This window comes from Prinia subflava, chromosome 5 (assembly GCF_021018805.1).
Source record: "Prinia subflava isolate CZ2003 ecotype Zambia chromosome 5, Cam_Psub_1.2, whole genome shotgun sequence".
NCBI classification, from domain to species: Eukaryota; Metazoa; Chordata; class Aves; order Passeriformes; family Cisticolidae; genus Prinia; species Prinia subflava.
Genome location: NC_086251.1, coordinates 33,422,187 through 33,448,019, shown reverse-complemented (window position 1 = coordinate 33,448,019; position 25,833 = coordinate 33,422,187). Strand labels below are relative to the sequence as shown.

Here is a 25,833-nt window from a genome sequence, read left to right as displayed (position 1 = left end):
CTATTCTTAGGTTATGTTAAATTAGAAACTTCTTGATCTTAACACAATTTATCTGTATATATGACAATCTAAGTTTAAAAAAAGTCAAAAACCAAATCTGTCTCCAGATCCTAGAAATGTTTTTCATTATCATGTGATGTAATGAAGTGTCACATTGCAAAGACTTCTGTTTACAGTGTAGTCTGTTTACAGTGAAGAAATTCTCTCAAAATTTTAAAAAAACCATAGTACTACTCAAAAAGAATAAACTGTAGCAGTTTACACTAACATGAATTTAAATTTAATTTTAAATTTATTTCTGTCCCACTTTCACAATTAGTTCACTATATAAAATTCTTCAGACCTATATTCTTCAATGAAAAAGAGTGGGAGAGTTTGCTTTTGGCAATATTACAATATTTTGAATTTTAAGCTAGTATGCTTTTCTTGTCATTAAAATGTTACTTGGACTCAAACTGCTGACCTTTCAGGATTTGTACAAAGTATTCGAAAACTGAGTTCTGAACATTGGCCATGAAACTACTGTCCTAACCTGATAAATGGATTGGAAATAAGCTACCCAACAGTGAGAATGGACCATTAATTTTAATCAAAGGTGATGTAGAAAGGCGAATGGGATGCATGACAATGTCAACAGCCCAATAGGTGTTAAGGGGCTACACAGCCTTACTTGTTACTAGGTAGTGCCATTAGTTGAGCTTGGGTGAAGACAGAAAGCCATGCCTGGAATTGAATGACCAGGTCACTCCAAATTCTAATGGAGAAATGGTGTTTCAGAAATATCAATGTAATGGTATCAGAAATCAAGGACAATAGTTTAAAAACATTAAGGGGTGGCATGGGCTTTTTCCTTTCTTTTTTTTTTCCTGTTTTTTAAAAGGGAGCATCTTTTGCCTTTTGCATTTTTGTCTTCCTCACTCATTATTATTTCTTGAACTATTCAGCTCTAATATTTGTAAGCAAAAAGTTAATGTTAATGTTAGCAGAATGTCTAAATCTTTTTATGTTCAGAAATTGGATAAATTCTACAGAATTCAGAATGCAAGAGAAACTAAAATTATGGCTCTTCTTTACTTCAATAAATTTCTAGGAGAGAAGGTTTTTCTTACTCCTTTTTTTTTACAACTTTATGCTAACATTAAAAATAAAACCAAGGCAGCAACGACAGTATGTCTGCATTTGTGGTGTTAGTAGGATTAATCTTAACACATCCGAAGGTGGAGAGACTCTTCTTTCAATCAGTGAATATACCTCTTTATTTTGAATATTTGGAGGTTATAAAATACTATATGACAGCTTGAATTAATGATGTTTATAATGAAGACATAAAAATGCAGGGATGACAAAGAAGCATTTTTATATCCATGCTTCAGGTTTTCTACAAAGGTTCATTTAATCTGACACAGCATTGCATGCATAAGAAAGATATGTATGACTGCATTAGTAATTCTTGCACTCTTATTTAGAATGAAATTAATTATGCTACTGTCTATTTAATGGAATAGTTTTATAAACAGTAGTTCTTATTTTCTGCGTACAGCTGAAGATCAGCTTCGTGCAAAGGGTTATGACAAAACACCAGACTTTATTTTAGAAGTGCCAGTAGGTAAGTCTTCTAAAAGAATTTTTATTATTTTGTGTAGAAGTGCTCATGATAAAATATTATGGCTACTTAAGCGTAGAAGCATATTCTAGGATACTGCAAATAAGTCTCTTCAGGAGTTACCCAGTAATTTTAAGAACTTCTATTTTGAGTCAGAGAGATTTGATCCTAAGTAGTGTTACCCAGTGTTTCTTCTTTAGTCTCTGCATATTTTTATCTCATTATTAAAAAAAAAAAAAAAAAGCAACAGTAAAAACCTCCAAATCCCTGCTCCCTCTAATGTATTCTACCCACTGCCCTTCTGAACTTAACTCTGAAATAGCTATAATTGTCTTTTATTTCTAGACCAAATCAGTTCAAAGTAGTCTTAAGAGTATTACATTACCCCTATAGGTCATTGCATAAAGGTTTGTCATTGTGCAATTACTCTTTTTGCCATCACTTTACATCCAAATACAACTCTGCAGTTCTTTACTGTTTTTTTAAAGCCTGAACAGCAAGAAAGAATAAGGAGCAGAAGTAAGTATAAAGGTCATGTTAAAGTTCATTTACCTATTCTGGTCTTGAGACCATGTGACAGCTCTTGAATATCAGCAATGAGGATCAGAATCCACAACCTTTCTAGGTAACGTGCTTATGCTCAGGCACCTTCACAGTGAAAAAGTGGTTGCTGGTTTCCACAGGTGGAAAGTCTTGTATTCAAGTTTGTATCCATTGCCTCTGGTCCTGTTATTGGACACTGAAAAGAGCCTGCCTCTCTCTTTACCTGCTCTTCAGAAAGGTGTATACATTAGTAAGATTGCCCAGTAATGTAGACCATAATAAACACACTACATACGTGGTGTTGAGGTACCCACTTTTATACTGGAAACATGAGATTATGTCCCACCTATTCAGGAGCCTGATCAAAAGGCAACTAGAAAAGCAACAATTTTTTTTTAAATTCCTGAGAAGGGAAACCAGGAAACACCCAAAAGAATTCTTCTTGTAATATTACCCCATTAGAAAGAAGGTTAAAAATACTCATTAATTCGTTTGCATATATTTGTCTCAAATTCAAATAATAATAGAGCATTGTTTCTTTCAAATTATTATAATCACTTGAGACTTACAGGAAATCTTACTCTACCTGTTGTCTCATCTAAACTAAGGTATAGCAGTCCTTGTATTCTTTTCTTCATGACTCAGTACATAGCTAGGAAAGGTAAATGTTTCTTAGAAATAGCTGCTGAGCTGATTATACCTCAGCTGTTACAATGCCTGGGGTAAAGGTGTTGGGGATGGGGAGGGATGTAGTAGTATAGGCTACAGAAGTTAACTGGGTTACTGATAGTGGGGTAGTGGTGGCACGTAGAGCTTAGTGTGGTGACTTCAGGAGTTATTTTCCCAGATTTCCTGAGTAATTTTGCAGTCTGTGGTCTATCATTTGCTGCTATAGCCTTTTGTAATCTTTCTGCGTAGTGCTTCTGGGTTTGCGTGTTCTCTGAAAACCTCATTCCAAGTCACATTTAGGCTAAGGCATCAGGGTTGTGGATACTGTAACTCAAAGGTAACATTTTTAAAGATCTTTCCAATGATACCAAGCAACACCTTTTTGGAGAAAGAATGGTCTCTTAGAGTGATGCACATGATTTCTTCTGCAAAATTGCGTTGTCAACTTTAGAGAGGACGTTCCTTTGTCAAAAAAATGATGATTTTATTAATATTAGTAGTTCATTCCTGCAAGAAATGAGGAAAGACATGAACCAAAGCAAATACCAAAGCATACAAAGAAACAGAAATTCAAAATCACATTTTTTCACATAATCCTTCTTACTCCTAACTTTTTTCTGATGAAGCATTACTGGTTTTACAAAAGAAAGGAAGCAGACACTTACCCAGAATTTCGTTCCCTTTCTTCCACCTTCCATACTGGACTGGTGGCAAGTGTCTGTCTTTAGCAGCTTAGCTAGCTGTTTTTATCATTCTGGACAAGTTTCTAATTTCTTACCTGACAACTACCTTCCAGCAAAGGGTAGTAGAAAAATACAACTGCTTCTTAATCGAATCTCTTTTTCTTTACATTCTGTTCGTGTTAGAATAAATGCAGATATGTGGAACAGGGTGTAATTAAACTAAAATTCATGTGATTATCTGTTAAAAGTATTTTCTGATATTTTTTAATGTCCTATATGCATATTTGAAAGATAATTTTTGCAAATATGTAACTTGGTTGCAAGCGTGAATTACGTGGTAAATTGTGGAGTAAATAGAATGTTCCCGAACACAGTCTTACAGGCTGTTGAGTGTGATTTTCAGAATTCAGTTTATTTTCTGCTGTCACCCTAGCTGTGGAAGGACACATAATTCACTGGATTGAAAGCAAAGCCTCATTTGGTGATGAAAGTAGCCACCAAGCCTACTTGCAAGACCAGTTTTGGAGCTACTGGAACAGGTATATTTCTATCTTTTTCCTTATAGATAAATAGGGCTTCATTTTAAAAAGAAGTTATTGGATAAAACACTACTGACTCTACATGTTATTAATCTGGCATTTTGAATGTCATTAAATAGCATTTCAGGTTGGTGTGCTGAAATATTTGTGAAAAATTGAGATCTTAATTGTTAAGATGCAGCAAATATATATGGTGATTTTAGAGTGGTGCTAGATGACAGAGTAAGTTATTTTGGTACAGAAGTTATAGGTCAGTTTTTTAGTACCCGATTTAGAAAGAAGATTTTGCTATAACATTTTGGAATACGTGCAAGGTGACAAATTTGTTAAAAAATTTTCACAGTCTAACCAAGTGTGGTGTGTGTATAAAGGACATTATTGCTCAGTGGCTTGGTATATAGGACAGTACTGTTTCACAGTGGCTTTTTTTAATAAAGTGTTTCTTTTGTATATTATTTATATTTGAAGCAATAATTGCACTTATCTTCAGGTTGAAAATGTAGTAATTATTTGCAGGATAAGGGGGGAAACAAGTGGTGCTGGACAGAATTTTGTGGCATGTTGATGGTATTGGTGTAAAAATTTTTTTTTAAATATGGTTTAAATACTTGAGCTTTACTGTTCTAGAAGTTAATATTGTGTATACTTATAAATCGTTCCATGTTACTAGATGCCTCCTCACTGGAGGATTTTTTCCCAAAAAAATACTAAACACAGTGCTTCATCTTCAATGCCATTTTTCTGTGTATTAGAACCCTAGGCAAGATAGTGAGGCAAATTAAAGTTTTAATAACAGATTTTTTTAAAGCATAAATTTAAGTCTTCTCAGTGTCCACAAGAGACCACCAGAGGGATAGTGGAGAACATGGCACAAGTGTATGAACATGCAATAAAAAGGGGGTGTGTGCCAATATCAGAGACTAGTCTGGTGACCATTAGTATTTCAGTTGAATGTGAAAATAACTAGCATTACCTTTGGAAGTACTGTAAAAGCAGGTTCAGTAGAAAGCAGCAGAGAAGGGGAAACCAGATCTTGATAGTAACATCATCAAAGTGTGGAGTTATGCTCTGCAGAAACATTCTTGGTTGATATGAGAAGGACCTGCTCTTATTTGATAATCCCAGAAAACAGAGAATTGGAAGACTTGAATCAAGCTAGTGGGAAACTAAACTTGGAAGGCTGTCAGTTGTTCTAGAAGAGTTATTCTAGAAGAGTTGTAGAAAATAAGTCGTGAAACACTGGATATAAAACTTAGGAAGAAATTTGAGTATATATACAGTATCTAGGCAAATGGTGAGAATGGTAGGAAAGATTATGATGCAAACAGTGCTGAACTGCATGTCAGTATAAAGGAAATGAAACAACTCAGGCTGGGAGAAGACCATTAGATGTACAGGAATGCTTCCTGAGTATAAAGGGTATGTTTGAAGGTACCACACTTCTTGGAGGTATTCTTCTCTGATGCCATAATGGTATGGTACCAGAAAAGAATACCTCCAAGAAGTGAATTTTAAATAGATAACTTGAGCATAAAGATACTAAGTTGAGATGTGGTGAAACTTGCATTGACAAGTAGAATGAAGGCACTGATCCAGTTGTTGTTTGTAATAAAATTGCCATTGCAGTTTCTGTCCATTTTTTTTTTTGTTCTATAAAGTGTCTATCCACGTTTTAGTGTAAAACAGTTGAGAATAGTGTGTACCATTTGCATCTGACATTTCCAAAGGAAACTTCTCTTATGCTTTTATCAAGAAACCAAGTCGTTGCTAGCTTCATTTTAATTTTAACATGTACCAATTAATAATTCAACTTCAGAAATGGAATAACATCTCTCACTGAGCTATTAGTCAAGTATCTTTAATGTTGCAAAAGCTAGACTGGAATGATACATGGATCAATAAAATATTTTGGAAGTAGTTTTGAAAATTTTCCAAATCCGCTGTTATAGCTGTTTGTATTGGAAAGAACTACCAAAAAGGTTGATTCTTAAATATAGTAAATTTACATTCGTATAAAGGAAACTAGAACTCTCCGTAGTAAGATGCATTACACTCTAAACCCAAAATTTAGGTTAATTATGGAAATTAGGCAGATTTCTGTGGGGTTTTTTAAAGACTAAATCCTGTTAGTTTTGATTTTGGTACTGCTTGGCCAAGCTGATAGTGCCACATCTTCTGAAATGAGTTCTGAATTACTGTAGTTTCTAATATAATGACAGTTGGGTTAATGAACACATGTTGACAGATGAGGTTGCATGTAGGTTAGACAGTTAACTTTCCTTGGTCTGTGGAACTGTTTGTATGAAAGGACACAGGTGTAGCTGCACAAACTGGGAACCAATTTTGTATTATTTAATCAGTCTAAGCAGAGGTCTCTCAAGAGAGAACCAGATTCTCAGTCAATTCACCACACCTTTGTGTCGTCCTTCCTCTTGAAAGAGAAATTATTTGGAGAACAAGCATGAGTTCACAATAGAGATGATATGACACTCAAGTAATAGTTTAGGGTTTTTTAAACCTGACCCATTGGTTGAACTTAAAGCAGAAATTAATTTCAAGAGAAAATTTGTATCAGCTATTAGATGTGGATAAAAACACAAATCTAGATACTTTGAAAGGAATGAAAGTGAGAGGTTTTAGACCTTTTCCATTCAGCTTTTTTATTGCTTATCTAAAAATTGGGAGTCAAACTAGAAAAGTTTCTGTGTTCTTTTCTCACATGTCACAGATGTAAGATGAATTCTGTTCAGAATCTGACTGAAAGCTTTGAACATAGTTGGGGCTTGTTTGCTGTTATGTGTGTATTTCATTAAATCCTGTACTTTGTGCTAACTAAATCTGTGAGTGTCTTAAATTGGTCTGTACTGACAGGAAAGAAATGGCACTTTCTCATTTAACAGAACAGCTCCCTAGATGCAGTCAACCATGTCTGTTCACCTCAGTGCAGAAGAACACCTTTTTATTACTCTGAGTTCTGCAGGGACAGCTTAGTGAGGTTTTTTTATGGCTCATACATCAATGGTATTGTTAAGCAATTTTCAATTGCAGTGGTGCACTGCAACCTCATCTTCAAATTAAGCTTCACATTAAAAATGTACAAAGTGTACCTTGTAAGTGGATTTGCACAGTTATAATTTAAGATGTTGTTTAGATATGGAGATTTTTCAATAATAAAGAATCAGGAAAAGGCAAGTTTGATCTTGCATAGTCCCAGACTGATTTTGCAGAGTTATGTTTTTGGAAAAAAAGCTATTTTATATACTGGACAAACTTAGTATAAAGTGATTCATACAGTTCCCTCAGTATGTTTGTTCCTCCAGAGTGGTGGCATCCACTGAGCAGGTTTTAGCTTACACTGCCACTGGATAAACAAAAAAACAAAATATAATTGCTTTGTGCACAAGTAGTAGATACCACGCTTGTCATTTTTCACTGGTCTACGTTGGTGATTTTGTTGTATCTATGAGAATAAAAGCTATTGAATAGTTAGTGTGACCAAAGGTAATTTGGAGAGCATGAACAGCAAGTTAGGCAGATTGCACTTAAAAGTGGAGTCTATGAACATGTAAATTATTTTAGAGTTTAGATGAATGTTGCTGTTTCTTTTTCTTTTTGTCCATAGTGTATGATTTTATAACTTTCTTTCAACTTAAATTAAAAATCAGAGTCCTAGCTCTAAGTCTGTTAGTCAGAGCTGACAGGCATGACTACAGTTTTCTAAGGATATACACAGCAGCAACACATGGTTCAAACAGTAATTACTGGGTAAGTCCTGTCAGTGACTTGCTGTAAGATATAAACTCAAATATAGCAATTTACATTTTCTATCTTCTTCAAGCTTGGCTAAGGCATACGTACAGTCTGGAATGTAATTTCTAGAGAGTCCCAGGAGATAGCTTGACGTCATTATTAGCTAAAGAGACTTTGCTATATGTGAGGAAAACTGTAGAAAAATGACATATTTGACACTGTTATTAAACTAAAGGCAATTTCATGTAGTGAAAAAGAAGCATTTCATCTTCTCTTTGAATAAAAATGGTAAGTCGTCCCTGTACTAAATTCCTTCCACCATTTGTTTGTGTTCTAAATGTTTAGTCCTGTGCTTCTGCTTTTTTTTGAAAGAATAAATAAAAGCAAGTTTCCCATAAGTAATGTTGAAATGCTAATCACACTTTTAGGAAGCCTAAATTCATGATTCAGTGTGTTGTTAATTGATACATTATGCCTGATCTTGAGACTTCAGTTCATAACTATAAGTCGTAGTAAAATTACTAAATTATCATAGAGCCCCATCAATTAATAAAAGGGTATTTAATTCAGATAAGCGCAAACAGAACTGATGCAAAGGATTGCATATCACAACACAAACACAGATAATGTGTTCCTAGGATTTTTGAGAAAAGTGTTACGTTCAAATTAATTTACTGTTGATGGTAAAGATGAATTCTATGTGAGCAAAGTCTGAATCAGGAAATCAGAATTACAGGCATTTTTTGCAGTTCATCTCTTTAAATTGGTTTAACAGGTTACTGTGAAGACTGTTGAAGTAATAATTGTCTGATTGTAGGTGATAGGGGAAGAGGGAGATCTGTTGTGGGTTCATGGATGTCTGTTCTATTAACTTCAGTATTCTTCAGTTGCAGATGGCTTAAAATTTGTTTTGGTGAGTTGAAAACAATTGTAACAACTTGACTTGGAAGAAACCTTGGGAGTTACATTTGTCAAGTGGCTAGGAAAACTGTTCATGCATACCCAGTATCCAAAGCAGCCCAAACATAAAGAACTGAAAGGTCATTCTTCTTCTTCTTGCAGTATGATGGTTTGTTGACATATTTTGACACACTGGTACAATGCTGAAAGGTTTTGACCTTACTGCAACACTGAGGGACTTAGGGTTTGTTTAGCTATCTGATGCTTGTAGATTTTCACTCATGCTGAGTTTTGCTATGCTCCTTTTTCCTCTCCCTTCTGGCTTCACTTGAATTACTAAATTAATGTTAAACAAAAATGGATGTAGATAGAAGAGAGAGTTTAGGGTGATTTTTACTGCTTATGACTTCATATAGTAAGTTTCTTCAAAACTAATTAACTTTTTTAAAGTGAATTACTATGTCAACTTGCTAATCTTAGTAGCACTAGGATATGTTTCTTTATAGAAGAGAACCAAAAGCAGTGAAAAATGTCATTTTCCACTACTTTTCTAGTAGAAAATGCAGTAGTCTACTTTGTAAAGATGATAAAATTCTGTGTTCTTCTGCAAGAATAACAGATACAAGTGTACATTCAAATATACATACATACACAAACAGACATAGAGGCGTATCTTTGCACTTCACAAATGTCCTAGATACATTCAGCCTATTTCCAATAGCATTTTTATTAATTATTTTTGTCTTTATTTCTTGACACATGAATAGTGTAAAAAACAACATATACCTAATGAAAAATATATTTTTTTACTCCAGCTCAAAAGTAGTGTTTTTAGATTTTACCTGTCATGCTCTCTTCAACAATGTGGTTGAAAAATAGAGCATGAAGACATTTTCACTGAGACCATGGTTTATGCATAGCGTAAATTAATTGTACTGCTGAGCATTGTAGATTGTTTAATTTTGTATCAAAACTAATTTTTGTCAAAGCAAAGAAATAACAGACCATAGTTTATTCATATTATCATTTATATTTGAATGATTGATATTAAGTGTATATTTTCATGCATTGTTCTCCTTAGGTATTGTATTTCATACAGACATGAACCTGGGATTTTCATTATAAATTAATTCTCTTATGTAAGCTTCTTTCACTGTTAGATTGTTATATCCTAAACTTAAAAAATAGTAAATAAAGCAGTATATGTCTTTGTTTACATTATTTTTCCCTTATTTTTTTCTGTGCTGTCTTAAATATTTTCTTGTCACAAGAGATTCATGTAGTGTAGATAGAGCATTTTCAGCTTTCTTCCATATTACTGCAAGGCTTCAGCTCCAGTTCTCCTGGTATTTCTCATTCAGATTAGACAAGCATCTAAGTTTATGTACGATAAGAGCTGACAGCATAGATCCTGCTATTCTTGCCAAAGGCCTGGTTACAGACACTCCACTATGTCAAGGAATGTCAACCCCCTACAGACCTTACCTTTCAGAATTCCTTGTAATTTTTAATTGACATTTACATCTGACATTTTCAATGTATCTTTTAGTGTTGGTTCTTTATCTACCCACTAGTAGTTAAAACCAAACCAAAGCAATAAGATGCCTTCCTGTAAGCTATGATATCATATATTTTTTATTTAACAAGGTCAAGTTGCTGGGCTGAAACTCAAGAATGATCGGCTCCCTATTCCTTTTTGTAACTCGAGGTGCTAGTCTAATCCATTTCAAATGACAATTGAAGAGGGTAGTAGGTGTATAAAGTGAAATTTAACTCTTAGTACTAATGAGCAAAACAGAAGTATATTTTTGCTACTGTGCATCAGTTCAGAAGGGATGCAGAGATTTCAAGGAAATTTTAAGAATACTAATAGGGACTTTCCTCTGAGTCAGGTACTTGAACATTGAAAGTGAAAATATTCATACGTGTATTCATGCAAGATATGTTAAGAGCATAACATTGTGAATGAAGTAAAACTGGCAAGTATGTCATTTAGCTGCATGTTGCAGTTGCTGTGCTTGTTTGCCTTCAGAAATCTCAAGTTTTTATTTGGGTTACAATGCTTAAATGCCTAATAAATTAGTTTGAGCGTAATTATCCATCTACTAGAAGTTAGAATGAAGGGCCACAGTTGATCATAAACGTCACAAAGCAAAAAATGTAGAAGCAGCATTTTGTCACAAATAATGCTGCTTTTCTTCTAATTAGTTAATTTACATTTTGCAAATGAAGGGCAATATTCAGACAGAAGATAATCTAGTAGCATATCATAGCTTTACTGACCTATATTTGTATATGCCAAATTTAAGTTAATTAGAAATGTAGATGCTGTTTGTTTTATCTGTCAAAAAGCTCATGTTAAAAAAAAAATCTAGACACACTTTTCCCCCAACATTTATCATCTAAATAATAGTCTTGCCAAGATGGCAGCCTCATAATAAACTCTTTTCAGTGGAGTGATGGGTAATGAAGCTTGCTTGTGAAGGCAGCGAAAAATGTTGTCTAGCCAAATGTGTGGATATGATGGCTAGAGAATCAGTGGACTTTCTCAATCATCAATCTTTTTAGTAGCCTCTTACACATCTGAATATTTTGATAGATGATCTAATAATTGAGTTATCTATCTTTCTAACTATCAGAGTTGCATAAAAATTATTCTCACATGCTATTGAATATTATATATATTGAGCATCCAGTAAATTTTTCACAAAAGGTCCAAGAGGTGGAGCATTTTTGTTTGTCTTAAGCAGCCTTTAATATAATAAATGATAAATTACTATGTATGGAATACAAAACTGTATGCACTAATATAAGGAAAAAAATAAATAATGTCAATAGCTGATTACAGATAGAACTCAGTAAACAAAGCATTTAAAAGCATGGTAAGGTTAATGCACAATCTAAGAGTAATTTGAAGTACAAAATGAGTAGATTTAGTAGTCCCTGGGCAGTTAATGGACAGGAATCACATTTCCACTCAGTTGCACAAATTCCTTGTGCCTGAATATTATCTTAGGCAAAAAGAAATACAGTGTCACTATGGTGTACCACGTTTCTGTTCAGCCTCTGTGAGAGCTCTGAGAGGGTTTCTTTTGATTAAAAACGAGACTGAAATGTATATATTGCAACTTCCTACATTTTGTTTATTCTGAGTGATTGTACAATGTGGGTTCCTGTTTCCAGAGCATAAGAATCTGCTTCCCTAGAACACTAATCTTGCATTAAAGCAGGCACTGAGGATATTTGGATAAGTTGCATTAAGCACATCATAAGATGTGTCTTACTAAAGCTTCTGAGTCGCAAAATGCACGTTGGAATTGGTGTATTTTCTTTAAACACTATGTTATATCATTCTTAACTTCAAATGCAGTTCTGTTCAGGTAAAACTTATTTCAACAATAAGAAATATATTGTTGCATTAAGAATATTTTTGATTCAAGTATATCTTTTCTGCCTCAGTTCCACTAGTTTATGTTCAATTACATACTTTTGTAGAGACTGTAAGTGTTCCTTCTTGAAAACTGTGTGATGGGACTCATTCCTTAAATTATTTTCAGTTTTTTAGTACTTTGTTTGTTTCATAACTACAGCAAGGTATAAACAAGTATGTTTGATGAATAGTTCTCCAGTTAGCAAAGAGGCTTTTCTTTCTCTTTTCAGAACTAGAGTGACTGGGGTACTTTCTTGAGGATATCAGAAAGTTGTTCGCTCATTTCAGAATTTTAATGGAAAAGTATCAGAGGGATTTTTCTTTATACTTACTCCCTGCTTAAAGGAGAATGAGAAAGATGGATTTCAAGGACTTGCATGTTATCATCATTTGACAACACTTTGTGGAGACATCATTGAACCTCATGGGAGCTTGCCACTGCACATGAATCTGCAAATTGAGCAAACTTCTGGCTGTCTCACTGGCAGTGGTTGTGACTCTCATGCTCAGTAAGCAAAATTCTTGATGTTTATTAGTTCTTCCTAAACATGCAAAATTATTTGGATAAAATTTGGTTACACATAAAGCAAGACACTGAAGTAAGGTGACTTGAGTATCAAAAATGTAGAAGCTTACAATAAAGTTTGGATCTGAAGTTCCACATACATCTTGCAATATTGCATCCCATTTGAATAGTCTGCATTTTTTGTCTTCAGTAATATTTAGATTGATTTTATGCAGTTTTAAGTTACATAAGGATGATGTTACAGAGGTATAATTAAAACCTAGAACCAAGGCAGTAGAAAACAAGGTACAAAAACCCCCATTCTATTCTCTTTTATTACTTGCTGAATTTTAATAGAAGAAAGCTAAAATTGCTTCTGAATGTATAAATTCATTAACAATTAGCTGGAGCATATCAACATCAGTGTTATGTGGATTCTTCTGACCTTAAGTAAATTGGCAGTTGTTCTAGTTAGCATTTGTAGCTAGAGAACATACCAAGCTCCTAAGCAGATGCAGTATGTTATATACACTTACATATATATATGTGTATACTTTATGAATGTTTAGATCTGTATTTAGGAAAGAGGTTTTCGTTTTCCTCTCCTAATCAAAATAATAAGCATCTGTGTTCCTTCTTTTCATTTGATTAGCATGTTCTCATCCATCACTAGTCTTTGATACGAACATCAGGAAATCATGTCCTTTTATTTAAATGATAAATGTGCCTTTGTTATGAATACTTACAGACATTCCAAGATTTACATCTGAATTGTCAAAGTGTAACTGAACGGCTTCTCTGATGTGTGACATTATTAGTGAAATGAAGAACTTTCAATTTTTCATGGATAGGCCTTAAATATTGACACCGAAAGGCTAAATTAGTTGTGATGCTGCAAAAATTTTTCCTTCATCCACTGTGTTTTTCTAAGATGCATTGTTTATCAACAAGAGACAACCAGCTGCATGAGAATCTCTGCAGACATTCCTGTTTACATGTTCCAAGCCTGTCTCTTCATGTTTCATTATTCAGATCTGATGTCTAGTTAGCTCTTATCAAAACTAATACCATCTGAAGTACCAGGCTTCCGGTAGTCACACAACCAACATACAAATTTCAGTCTGACTAATATTATTAAAGACAGTATCTCTTTAAACCTGGGCTTTGTTTCAGTGTCTAGATACAGTGTCTAGATAAGTTATATCTTGGAAATTCATTTCAGTGAATGAGTCACTGCTCTTTCAATAGATGAAATACATCTGCAATTGTATTCTGCACGTTTTTAAATTTAAAAAATAGCAAAAATACAAGTGTTTAGATTAAAGGTTTGATACCATTCTTATTATGTCTTGATGCTGCTAAAGCAGAAAGAGCTACTGTATGGCTGTCTTGTTATTGTTCGAATAGTACAGTAAGTTAAAATAAGACAAACACCTGGATGAGATTTTATAAACTATTTTATTTTCTATTTGTAGCAAAATTTGAATGTGTCAGGCAAATAGATAATTTTATTTCCACAGAAAGCTAGTGTTCCTTGAAATCTCTAGATTTACTTACACAGGATAAAACGTTTTTTCCTCTATTTTTTCTGATCTTTCATTTATTGTATTCTGAGTAGATAATGGTTGAATTATTTTCATGTTCTAAGTGTTGAAATGCTGAAATGGAATCTTTGAAATTTATAATTTTAATATATTGCTATTTATAATCGTTAAATTTCACAAAATAGTTGAGAGAAGAATTTAATGAGGAATCCCACAAAATTATTTAAGGGCCCATGATCAAGATCAGTTTATAATTGTAATATTCTGTAGTGTCATGTATACAATACACCACAAATCAACTTTTTAGTGCTGTTTACTTCAGAAACTTTTACAGCAACATTTCTTGCATAGTCAAATTTTTTATTCCAAGCTTGTTTATATTATGAAGTCATGTAAAATTGATCATGTTACTTTTATCTCTTTATTTGGGAAGCCCTTTTTATTTTGAATTAATGAAAATTACACATATTTCAGTCTTTCTGTAGAAGGTTACTTTTGAAAGTATATTCTCATTTACTTGTTTCAAATGGAGAAATATCTTGGATCCTTTTCAACACAGCCCAACAAAGTAAAATGGTATTTTCTGGCATGTGAAGGATTCCTGTGAGTTTTTGAGACACTGAAGCTGTAACCAAACTTAAAGAAGACAATGATGGCAATGAGCTTCTGTCCAGAGTTAATCAGCTGCAGAATTTGTAAACTGCATATGTGTCAGAGTTGAAAATGTTAGCACTCTGATAGAAGCTTGAAAAGGTTAGAGCTGATAAAAGCCATCAGCAGTTAAAGAAGGTGATTTATGGGAATGTAATGACACAAAATGCCTCATTTATCACTCATATACAGATAGGTTAAGGTTTCTGTGTCATACTTTAAAAACTTGACCACTTAGAATTGTCAAAATAGGTACTTAATTGCCCATCATACATTTCAGTTCAAATTTCCTTTGCTTGAATTTTGATGATTTTTAGTGTTTTGCTTCTCATATGGTTCTTTTTAAAGTCATTCATATTTCATATTTATTTCATATTTGTTTCAGATGGTATGCTCAGTGCTGTTAGAACTTTTATTAGGTAAAGCTGATGATTTGAATGCTCTCCAGATCTTTTGTTGATTTACAATTTCATTCAACCTAACTGTAAGGAAAATAACTGGAGGTTTCATTTTCTTCTGTTATATACCACTAATTCTCATCAAGAGTTTAGAGCTTACTAATTCAATCCTTACATTTCCTCTCCAAACTGAAATATGAGATTTAAAAGTGAATGCATCAACTGGTTTCTAGTTCCAGTCACTTAAGTTACTGTTTATCTCCATGCAAATTAAATTTAATCCAAAACTACCAGTACTGTTAAATGATCCTAAAACAAAAATGTTAAGAAAAATACACTCACTTGATGTGAAGATAGCAGCAAGCAAATCCCATAGATTTCAGACTGACTGTTTTTTTTAACTGTCAACAATTTCATCATAGTCCTGAAAAAAAAGTAAATGCAAACATGGATAAAAACTCATTAAGATGTTATCTGTAAGACAGTATTCGTAAAATAAAGCAACTACTCTAAAGACATTGCATTAATAGTAAAATACAGGTTCACCTGCCAAAAAAAATAGTTAAAAGTTTCTAAATATTTATTTTTCTTTGTCTACTTAGACTTTTTAAACTATTTCATCCTCCTATTTCCAGATCTTACACAGAAAATTCTGAACAGAATAATTTTAATTTTTAATATCAAAAAACTTACCTTTTGTTAGCTTTCGCAATTTATGGCCTCAGTTGTATAGCATTCTGTTTGTTCAGCGATGACCTTCCAGGTTCGATTTAAAAAGAAGTCAGAAGCATTTGTCATGTCTGCTCGATCTTGTCCAGAGGTACCTATTGTAATTATAAAGGACTAATAAGGTTGTTTATAATATAACAGTCTGACAACCCTAAAAAATCTTCTGGAAAGCAACTTCCCTTTCTTATATTTTTGTCTTTCTTAAGAGAAAAAACCCTCCCTTACCTTCTTGCTCCGTGTTGCACTGCATCTTTTTAAATTAAGATGAGAAAGCATAAAAAACTTAAGCCTTGAAAAACTTCACTTAGTTTTAAAAAATAAGCTGTATGATTTTCTCATTTGTAATGTCTTTTGGAAATACTCAGTACTAATGTGTCTATAGTAAAATTGCACCCTGTATTTAATTGGTGTATATAGATGTGATGATGATGTACTTAGAAGTGCTGAATTCCTTTCACCATGTAACAAAAGAAACCCACTTATTACTGTGTTGCAAAAACATGTAATACATTAATATGGTGATCTCTGTTTTTTAGGAAAAAAATCAAAATTAAGACAATCATAGTTACTATATTATAAGCATTACTAACATACTGCTGTAAGTGGACGTTATTATATACTGCTGTATATGGACGGTACTTTTCATTATATGCCAGGTTTTTGGCAATTGACTTATGATCTTTTTTCCGTTCCTATGCCTTTGTCTTGCTTCCTCTTTCCTTTTTCCTCCCCCATTTCAGCATCATCCAGCATTACCACTTTTTTTATAGACATCTATATAAGGTAAACAAAAACCCAATGGAATTTGAATGTTTGACAGAAATGTTTACCTCTCTTGTATGGTCTGTAACAACACTGGAGTATTGTCAGGCTACCATACATCATTTAAATACCCTTGGACAGCAGAGGCAAAATCTTGACAATTCAGTAATCTCATCATGTGATTTCAAGTAGGCTTTTTTTCATATCTACAATTGAGACAAATTTATGTTGTGTGTATTTATGGTTGTTAAACTCAAAATTGTCTCATTTCATTAATTTTTAACATTGTGCTCTCTTAATGACTATGAAGAAATGTATTAAAATGCCTTAATTATAGGGCTAGAAGAAGAGAAAGCACAAGTCTTTTTAGCATATGATCTTTCAATTGCTCACTAAAGGATAAAGAGGGCATTCAAGCGTGGTTTAGATAACTGTCAGCAATAATAAAATGCAAGGTAGTTTGTAGAGCCTTTAAAGACCTTTCGGGGAAATAGATTTAATTAAAAAACAATAAAATGGACTTTTTATTTCAAAGAAATCCAAAATGTTGTAAAATTTCAGGATGCTGCTGTATTAAGAGTAATGTATGTTTCCAAGGATAAGGAAAAATAATTGAAAATATTCTGCAGACCACAAAGCAGTGATAGCTGTATTTTGTGTGTGTAAACATATGTCCTTCAGCTTTTAAAACACAGACTATGAATAGCATATTAGAGATATCTTGTGTTTTCTGAACTGTGTGATTTTACCTCTTTTGAGTTCTCTTAGTTTCAGCTTTTAACAAGAGGGGTTTTTTTAAAAATATAAGGTGAACACTTACCTTCTTAATGTAAAATTCTGTTCTCACAATTATCAGAACAATACAATTCCTATACTGGCAGAAGTTCAGAGGCCTATTTCAGAGTCTGTACGTTCCCATTGATCACAGTTGCCTGTATTATATGCTGTAGAAATACATTTTGATGTATATTTCTGATTTCTGCCTGTTTCTCTTTTTTTCACAGAATCAAAATCACATTTTCTAGTAATGGTTTTTGCTGTGTGCTATATTGAAAAGTTTATTCAAGCACTTATTCTGCATTATCACATTTTATCGCTTCTGGCAAACTAAGAGTGACTTAACTTACATGTGGTCAACAGTGGCTCATAAACAACATTGACTGCTGTCTTGTTAAAGTTTTCAGACCTTAGCTGTGCAAAGTCTCTTGCTTTCCTGAGGAAATTTTTGAGTTTTTTCTCTCTCTCTGGTGTATACACTTTAAGAGGTTTTAATAGGTTGGTAGTAACCAAGTACCAAACGAATCTGTATGAAAGTTGTCTTTGTGTAGCAAGGTGTTTTACAGATAAATCAACTTCACCAAAGTGCATTTTCAACAAAGTTTTTCATCAGTTTTATCAGCTTTTTAGTTACAATTACTGGCCCACGTACATTTTAAAACTGGTTCATCATGAAAATGTGACTTCAATATTTAGAGTCTTGTTATATCCTCTAGTAAATTTTGTTTGGATTGTTAATTCATATCAGTGTTCACTTTGTCACTAAATGATCATAAAAATGGAAAACATCCCTGTTCTTGGAGTTGGTGATTTTTCTTTTAAGAAAGGGTTTGTTTTCTGCTTGCTCACACACCTTGAACTGGAGCACAAATTAATAGCACCGCCTTTGTAAAATACATTGGACATGTGAGAAAGATAGCTAAAAATGTACAAATGTCTGGCACTGTTCTGTACAAAAGTGTTTTCTTCATTGCTGGGTTTCCTGAGGCTTGAGGACTCAGGACCCAAGCTACAACAGACACATGCATGGTTAGCTTTGACATATTTTTGACGAAGATGTGCCTCATGTCATCCTGTTATCAAAGTCCTTTCTGTTTTCAGCTGGTTGTGTCTATTTCTTTCCACTCATCCCTCCTGGTGTGGTAGGACTCTTTAGTGTGATGATGTTTCTGTAGAATATGCTCTACTATCTGAATAAATATACTGTATTCTCTAATCTGAAACTGATGCACTCCTGCAGAATCATTAGTTTCAATCACTTTCAGTAGAAGCTCAGGTCAAATATGGAGTCTGCTTCCTTTGCCTGTTTATTAGTGATAGTGTTGTCTGCTCACCAAAGTTTTGTGTTGTTGGGGTTTTATGACTTTGTTGCCATGACTCATACAGAAATTACTGTTTGTCTGTAGCAACTTCTGTAAACTTTGGTAGACGCACTAAGCTCTTACTGCGTAAAACTTACTATCACGCAGTAGTGTTTTTTTCTTTTGTTAAAAATCACATTTCCTGTATTTAAAGACCTCTCTGTACTGCTAACACTTTATTAAAACCAGAAAACTTTCTGTATTGTTTCACTGCATCAAAATGGAACATTCAAGAGAGGAGTGTGCATGATTGAAGAGCTGAAAGCTTAATCTTCTTGTAGGAGAAACTCTAGCTCTGTATGTGTTTGCTCAATAGTTAGCAAGCACATCTAGCCTCAATACAAGCTGAGAGTTTCATGATCCAAGTAGTATAAGGGCCAAGATAGAATAATGGCCTTCATTTATTTTGTTATGCATAATGATTCTTAGTAACTGATTTTCGGGCATGTGCCTCCAGACAGTGGACATGGTAAGCTTTAACAGTTGTAAATGTAGCTTTGATTCTGGTCCATTGTTGATCTCATTTGTACTCTCAAGCAAATTACTTGTTGTGTTTATATTTAAAACTCACCACCTGTAAAAGCCTGATATTGCATAAAAACATTGCTAGGTTAAACTGGTTTTATTAAAATTCAAGGTAAAAGACACTACAGATAGAGACATAAAAATATGCTCTATTATGAAAACTTCCTTTTCTTGTAGCGAAAGTGTAAACCTAAGCACAGACCTTCTCATAACTTTAATTTTCGTAGCACCATTTGTAGGGTGTCAAGGAAGAGAAAAGGAATCCAAAAATACTGTCTGTGCTTTGGCATAAAGCATTATAAAAACAACATAAAGTTACAGGTATTTTTTGGCTTGTGTTAAGGAGATTAAGGATAGGAGTCTATGAAAAACACAAGTCATGTCAAACTACTACTCAGATCATTCTTCTCTACAAAATGTCCAGGGGTACAAGTTCAGAGAGAATGGTCTATGTTCTCACTACTATGGAGAAGGGTTCCCCATTTGTAAAAGCTCACTGTCTTTTGTGTCCTGTGTTTTTCTGATCCTTCTCTGTATAATCATCATGCGCAGTTCTGAGAATTAATACCCTTGCTTGTAGATTTTTTAAATTTAATTGCTGCAAGACCAATAGGATATAATAGCACTACACTGCTGAGCGTCTGCTCTCTCATTGGCTTGAACAGGCCTCAAATTTAGCCTGTGTCTGTGGAATTGGCATGGTGGGAGAATCCTCTTCATGTGTAAATCTCAGGAAAATGTCTGTGCCGTAAGGTGGATCTTACCTCAGGGTACGTATATATGTCTGACTTACATAAATGTAACTAAAATATGAAATATAAATATAATCTTATAATAGTCCTTTTTGTGCATATAAATGTGCATATAGTTCATATTTGAACTAACAGTAGTTCAAAATTGTGTCATGCTGTTGGTGTATTTCTTGTGTCGCATCTATAGTATTCTCTCCCAGGTTTTGCTGTGTTACACGAGTGTGTCTTAACTGATAATAGAAAAGTCGACTTTTTATAAGAATGAAAAAATATGAAGACTGTCATTAGTTGCAAAGATGACAAACAAAAGATGTTAACATCACAGGATGTTGTTTTACGTATGAAAAAGTACACTGTGCTGCATGAGTCTTTTCTATGACATGAGGGAATTTGTGTACATTGCTTTCAGTACTTCACAATGTTTGTTTTAGAGTATTAGTCAGATTAGTCAGATTTTATTAGACCCTATTGAGTTTTGCATAATTAAAATTGTAGCAATAGCAAAATTCTATGAAACGTGGAGTGAGAATCTTTGCTTCGCCAAATGTTTTCTCCAGGGTTTCAAAGGAGCAGGGAGAAGTGGGAGAAGCTTGAAAGTCAAGTCTGACACCTAAAAATTTTCAAATTTTATTTAGATCTGTATTTACATTTTTATAAAATAAAGCATAAGAGATTTTGCTGTTATATTGGTCTAATGCAGCAGCAATACTATTATATGCAGAGTTTCTGCTGTAGTTGTTCATTTTAAAATGCAAAGTTGTAGGATTGCAGTAATGTGTCACTGTAGACAGGTTTCAATACACCTGCAAATTAAATGTTTCAGTTACATTGGGAGAAAAGTTGTTTACTAAGTTGTTTATTGTCAAAATGCTACCAAATGTATGTAACTGAAAAAAAAATTATCATTCCATTTCTGCATCATGTGACTATCATGGGCATCTACAGTAAATATATATTTTTTTTGTACACAGAATTAATCTAACCAGCAGAGATCTAATTCCTTTTGAAGTCAGTGGAAAAACTTGTTCTGTCCTCAGTGCAAGTAAGAATAAAGCTGCTATCAGTACTAGTTTTGATCCGTGTAATGATTTGATCCTTTGAATTAAGTGACTAGATAGAGCGTAAGATGGGTGATTGTACTGAGAGTAAATTCTAGCAAATCCAAAGAGGGCTCTCAAAGATGAAGAATGGATTGGAGTATCTTTCATGTGGAGAGAGGCTGGGAGACCTCCAGCTGTTCAGTATGAAAAGCAGGATCAGGGAGGATCTTACTAAGGTCTGTAAATATCTGAAGGGAAGAAGTGAAAATATGGAAGCCAGGGTTTTCTCAGTGATGCCCAGTGAGGGGATACGAGGTAATGGACTCATATTGAGATACAGGAAAATTTACTGAAATGTTAGAAAAATCTTGTTTCATTGTGTGAGACTGGAGCAGTCTCTTCAAAGAGGTTGTGCAGTCTCCATCCCTGGAGCTATTCAAAACCCAACTGGACAAAATCCTGAGCAACCAGCTCTAGTTCACCCTGTCTAGAAGCACTAGACAACCTCTAAAGGTCCTTTTTTACCTTTTTTGTTTCTGTGTTATTTTATTAATAATTATTTTTATTACTTTTTTTTTTTTTTTTTTTGGAAGTCACAGAGTAATCAATGTTGAAATAAGTGAGAGAAAGGGAAATCTAGAGAGCTTTATTCCAGTAGACTGATGGTTTTACATTTAATGTTAGTTTAACTAGATTAAGAAATCCTTTCTTAAGTTTTAAGGATGAAAGAGAAAACTAGGCTGAAGAAAATTAGGAAGATATTTTATCTACCTATAAATGTTCTTCTGAAATCTAACAATAAGCACTAAACATCAATACAATATGAGAAACTAGAATAATAACTTAAACAGTAGGAGCATTATGAAGGAATAATGTAAGGAAAGTAGTAAGAGGGAGGTATTTATAAACCCTGTTGGTCTGGAGTTGGGGATCAGTTCTCAGAAGAGTACACAAATGTAGACTTACAAAGTTAGCCAACAGATCCTAATATGTTAAAGGTTGTAATCTTTTGAAAGAAGTTGGTTGGCTTTCCTGTTGGCCCTCCTATCAACTTTAACCTCCAACCTTCTCCGGCATGTATCACTACAAATAAAACTGCTGAGGTTTGACAAGAGGATATAAAGTCACTAGGCCATCGCACAGAAATCTCTACATGATTTTCTTTAACCTAAAGCTTAAATGAACACTGCTTAAAGTCAGGGGTTTTAATAAGAAGTCATAAACATTCACTCATATCACTTTAGTTTTAATAATTACTGTTTTAACAGAGAAGAGAAGAAATATACATAGTAAATTATGTTTGACAACTGGAATTTTGTGGTTTTGTTATTGGTGTCTTTAACTATTATGTGAATTACTGTTCTTTATTTTAATGTATACTTTTTCATGCAAGCTGCAAGTGATATCGATATAAACATGGCATTTGTGTACAGTGTTATAAATGAATTTTTAGTTCTTGATTAAGGCAAACCAGATGACAAAAATACCTTACGTGTTTGTATTTACCAACAATAAAAACAATGATAATAATAATAATATATACCAAGAATAATATTCTTTAGATCTGTAGTCACTTATTATGATTTTGGTTTTTCTTTCTCTGTAGTATTTTGTGTGACTTTACACAAACCCTTTTAACAACCTAGGCATTTTGTAGGTCATAACTACTAAAAGTTTTTGATGATTATTCCACTTTCGCAAGCTGTTTGTAGTGTTTTCATTTTGCCAGAGCTGCCATCCACAGTATTACTGAGTGATAGAATCACTCAGTGGGTGTTATTGAGATATACCATCACTAATGCTATTTATTCTTGTGGCTTCCCTATTCTTATAAGCATCTGATCTCTGAACATATACTGCACCTTGCTTAAGCTGTATTATGATCCTAAAATTATATTTCTTTCCAGTTCAAAACCATACCAATTTAAAGTTCTTTTCTGTCTTGGAATCTGTTTATTTGCATGACAAATTTTATGGTGATATATAATAATTCTCATCATGCTTTTTGTTGCTTGTAGATTGTAATCTTTTTCACTTACGAATATGATTTTTTCAGAGCACTTGCATTAGGGGCTGTAAAAGCAATCTCTTCCTTCTGAAGCCCTTCCTTTCTGTGCCCAAGTTCTGTTCCTTGTATGAGGCACTCGTATGTTCATCTCTTTGTCAAAGTCCACTTTCCATGATTAGGAAAGTACCCTTCTTTATTTGATGAGGTACATACATCTTCCATCCTTGCTGATGCTTTCTGTGGCTTTTCAGACTTCCTTCACAAATCTAACTAGCAGATATTGGGCAGCACTTCTTTTTGCTTTTCCTAAATAATTTGCAGTGCACTAGTCAGATCTCAGTACATCCCGCATTTTGCTGTTCTGATGATTCCACTTTGCTAAAACATGTAATAGATTTTCATCTTTAGTTTATTGAATATAAGCTTACTACATAAATGTTTTGCTATTGTAGATGCACTATGCTATTGTCTTTTATCTGGGCTTGTGTTTTTCTTCCGTGCTTGGACTATAACTAAGTGATCCATAGAAGGTAGCTAAGGAAAACAAGCCTTTTGTATGTATATAGTATCTATATAGGAATATTTTATATCTAGGAATCCTGCTAGGCAGCATTCAGATGTTGCGAAAGACAAATACTGATCTACATACTTGTCCTGGAAGAATGTGCAGCAAACTTCATGTAGATTTCTGGTACTGCCTGTATCCAGCAGTGGATCAGTGGATGCTGTTTATCAAACCGTACAGTATGTAAATTTTGGAATTTAGATGTTCCTCGAAGATTGAAGACTGATTGAATGAAGTTAAGGGAAAGCTTTTAAAAAGCTAAATATAGTTAGTTATTTCTCTCTCCCAGCAGGATTTTAGATTGCATGAGTTAATGTAATATCAAGAGGAGTGTAATTTAACTGAAAATGCATTGTGAGAGAATTTGGTCACACCATGCTTATCCCCCTGTGAGAATCTTCACCTATTACTTGTGTTTCCCTCTGCAATTGAGAAAAATCAGCATGATGTCATTCTGTGTTCCTTTAGTATTCCCCTTAACATTTAGTGTCCATCATCTTCAAAAAGTGAGGCAGGAAGCTGACTAGATAGCTACAGGTGACTACTGCTTGAGGAGAAAGGTAAGATGAATTAGCAATGGAGTTAAAATATTGATACATTAAAGCAAAAATTGTTGGTTTACTTTCCTCTTTGAGTCCACCTGTATTACATTCAGAAGAATATAGTAGACTAGCAAACCCAGACTAAAAAAGTAGCTTTCAGGTATTAAAGGTTTAGCTGGAGCTAGCAGAGATTTCTGATGCTTCTCATGTTCACAGTGTCAGCTACCACATTGCTTATCAAAGCACATAGGAAAGTGTTTTCTGCTTCTAAAAGTTCCAGGGTGGTCACAATTGTATTAAGCTGTTAAAATTCCTCACTGGAAACTGCTGTCTGGACACTTTCAGTGTAAGAATGTGTTTGCAGTGGGAAAGTTACTATAATCTCACCATGCTCAGTTATGGCTTCAGGATCATCCTCAAGTAATGTATATACAAGTGGCAGAACAAAAATATGCGTGTAAAGTTATTAATTGAGGAGTGATTAAGATACCATGTGATATCCATAGGAGATGTTCAGAGAGCTTTGTATTGGGCACAATAGCAATGATTAGAAGAAGGAATGCTGATCCCTTCATGCATGAAATAGTTTATCCCACTATGAAGCCCAGGAAACTAATAAAGCTTCTATGGACCAAAGCCATAGAGGCTTAAATTGACCAGATTAAGACATTTTCTAGAAATGCTTGCCTTTTTTTTTTTCCATTTTGTTTTGCATGACTTAGGAAGGAAGATCAGAAGCAAAGAGTAACTCAGTTACTCAACACAGTGCGATCAATAATTATCCTTGCCTTTAAAAAGATGCAATTTTAAACAATGTTAAAATATGAAAGTAGTTACATTGAAGGTTTTGTCAGTTTTTACAGTGAATTTTAGTGATTCAAGAATGTTTGAGATTCAAGAAATGTGGGCATAATTTAGTGTGGTACTGATTAGAAACCTGGAAGTAGGTAAGTGGTACATAAAGGCACCTATTGCGTATATGTCTCGATAAGTCTGTAAATGTTTCTACATGAAACACACACATGAGGATTGCAAATTTTCTTATTTTTTAAAATGCTTATACCATTTCCATCTACTCTTTTCTGGAAATGCTGTTTTGTATTTCCTGATCAGAAAAACTTTTTTAACAAAAGTAAATAATTTTGTAAATTCCAAGTAAACCTTGGAATACTAGACAATATATGAACACTTCTTACATTTCTTTTATGTATGCTATGTATTTTCTGCTTCAAACCATAGTTCTGAACATTGACTCTTTAAATCTTATTATATGTTGTTTGTATGAGAATGAAAATATATGTTATGTTTTATAATTAAAACTTCACCATTTAGTTGCTGATATTTTCCACTGGATGTGAATACCAAGTTGAATTTTCAAAGGAGGTAGCCTTTGTTATAGACTATGAGTATATAATCCCTGAATATTAGTGCCATGTTTTTGCTTTATCCATTTAGAATGTAAAATCTGATGACAAACTGAAAACTTGAAAGAAAACTTTAATGGGATCTAAAGATTTGAATTGCTGTTTCGTGTCCTAAAATCAGTGAAGGAAAGGA

The 25,833-nt window shown here is 33.7% G+C and overlaps 1 protein-coding gene across 2 annotated transcripts in view; it reads left to right on the top strand.

Moving 5' to 3' along the window:
• The window catches only part of CDIN1 (CDAN1 interacting nuclease 1), a 124,327-nt gene that overhangs the window by 57,634 nt on the left and 40,860 nt on the right, over positions 1-25,833 (top strand). For both annotated transcript variants that reach the window (XM_063398827.1, XM_063398828.1), the window contains 2 exons: positions 1,541-1,606; positions 3,932-4,037. In XM_063398827.1, the coding sequence (XP_063254897.1) occupies positions 1,541-1,606; positions 3,932-4,037 (172 nt within the window). The remainder of the gene's footprint in view (positions 1-1,540; positions 1,607-3,931; positions 4,038-25,833) is intronic.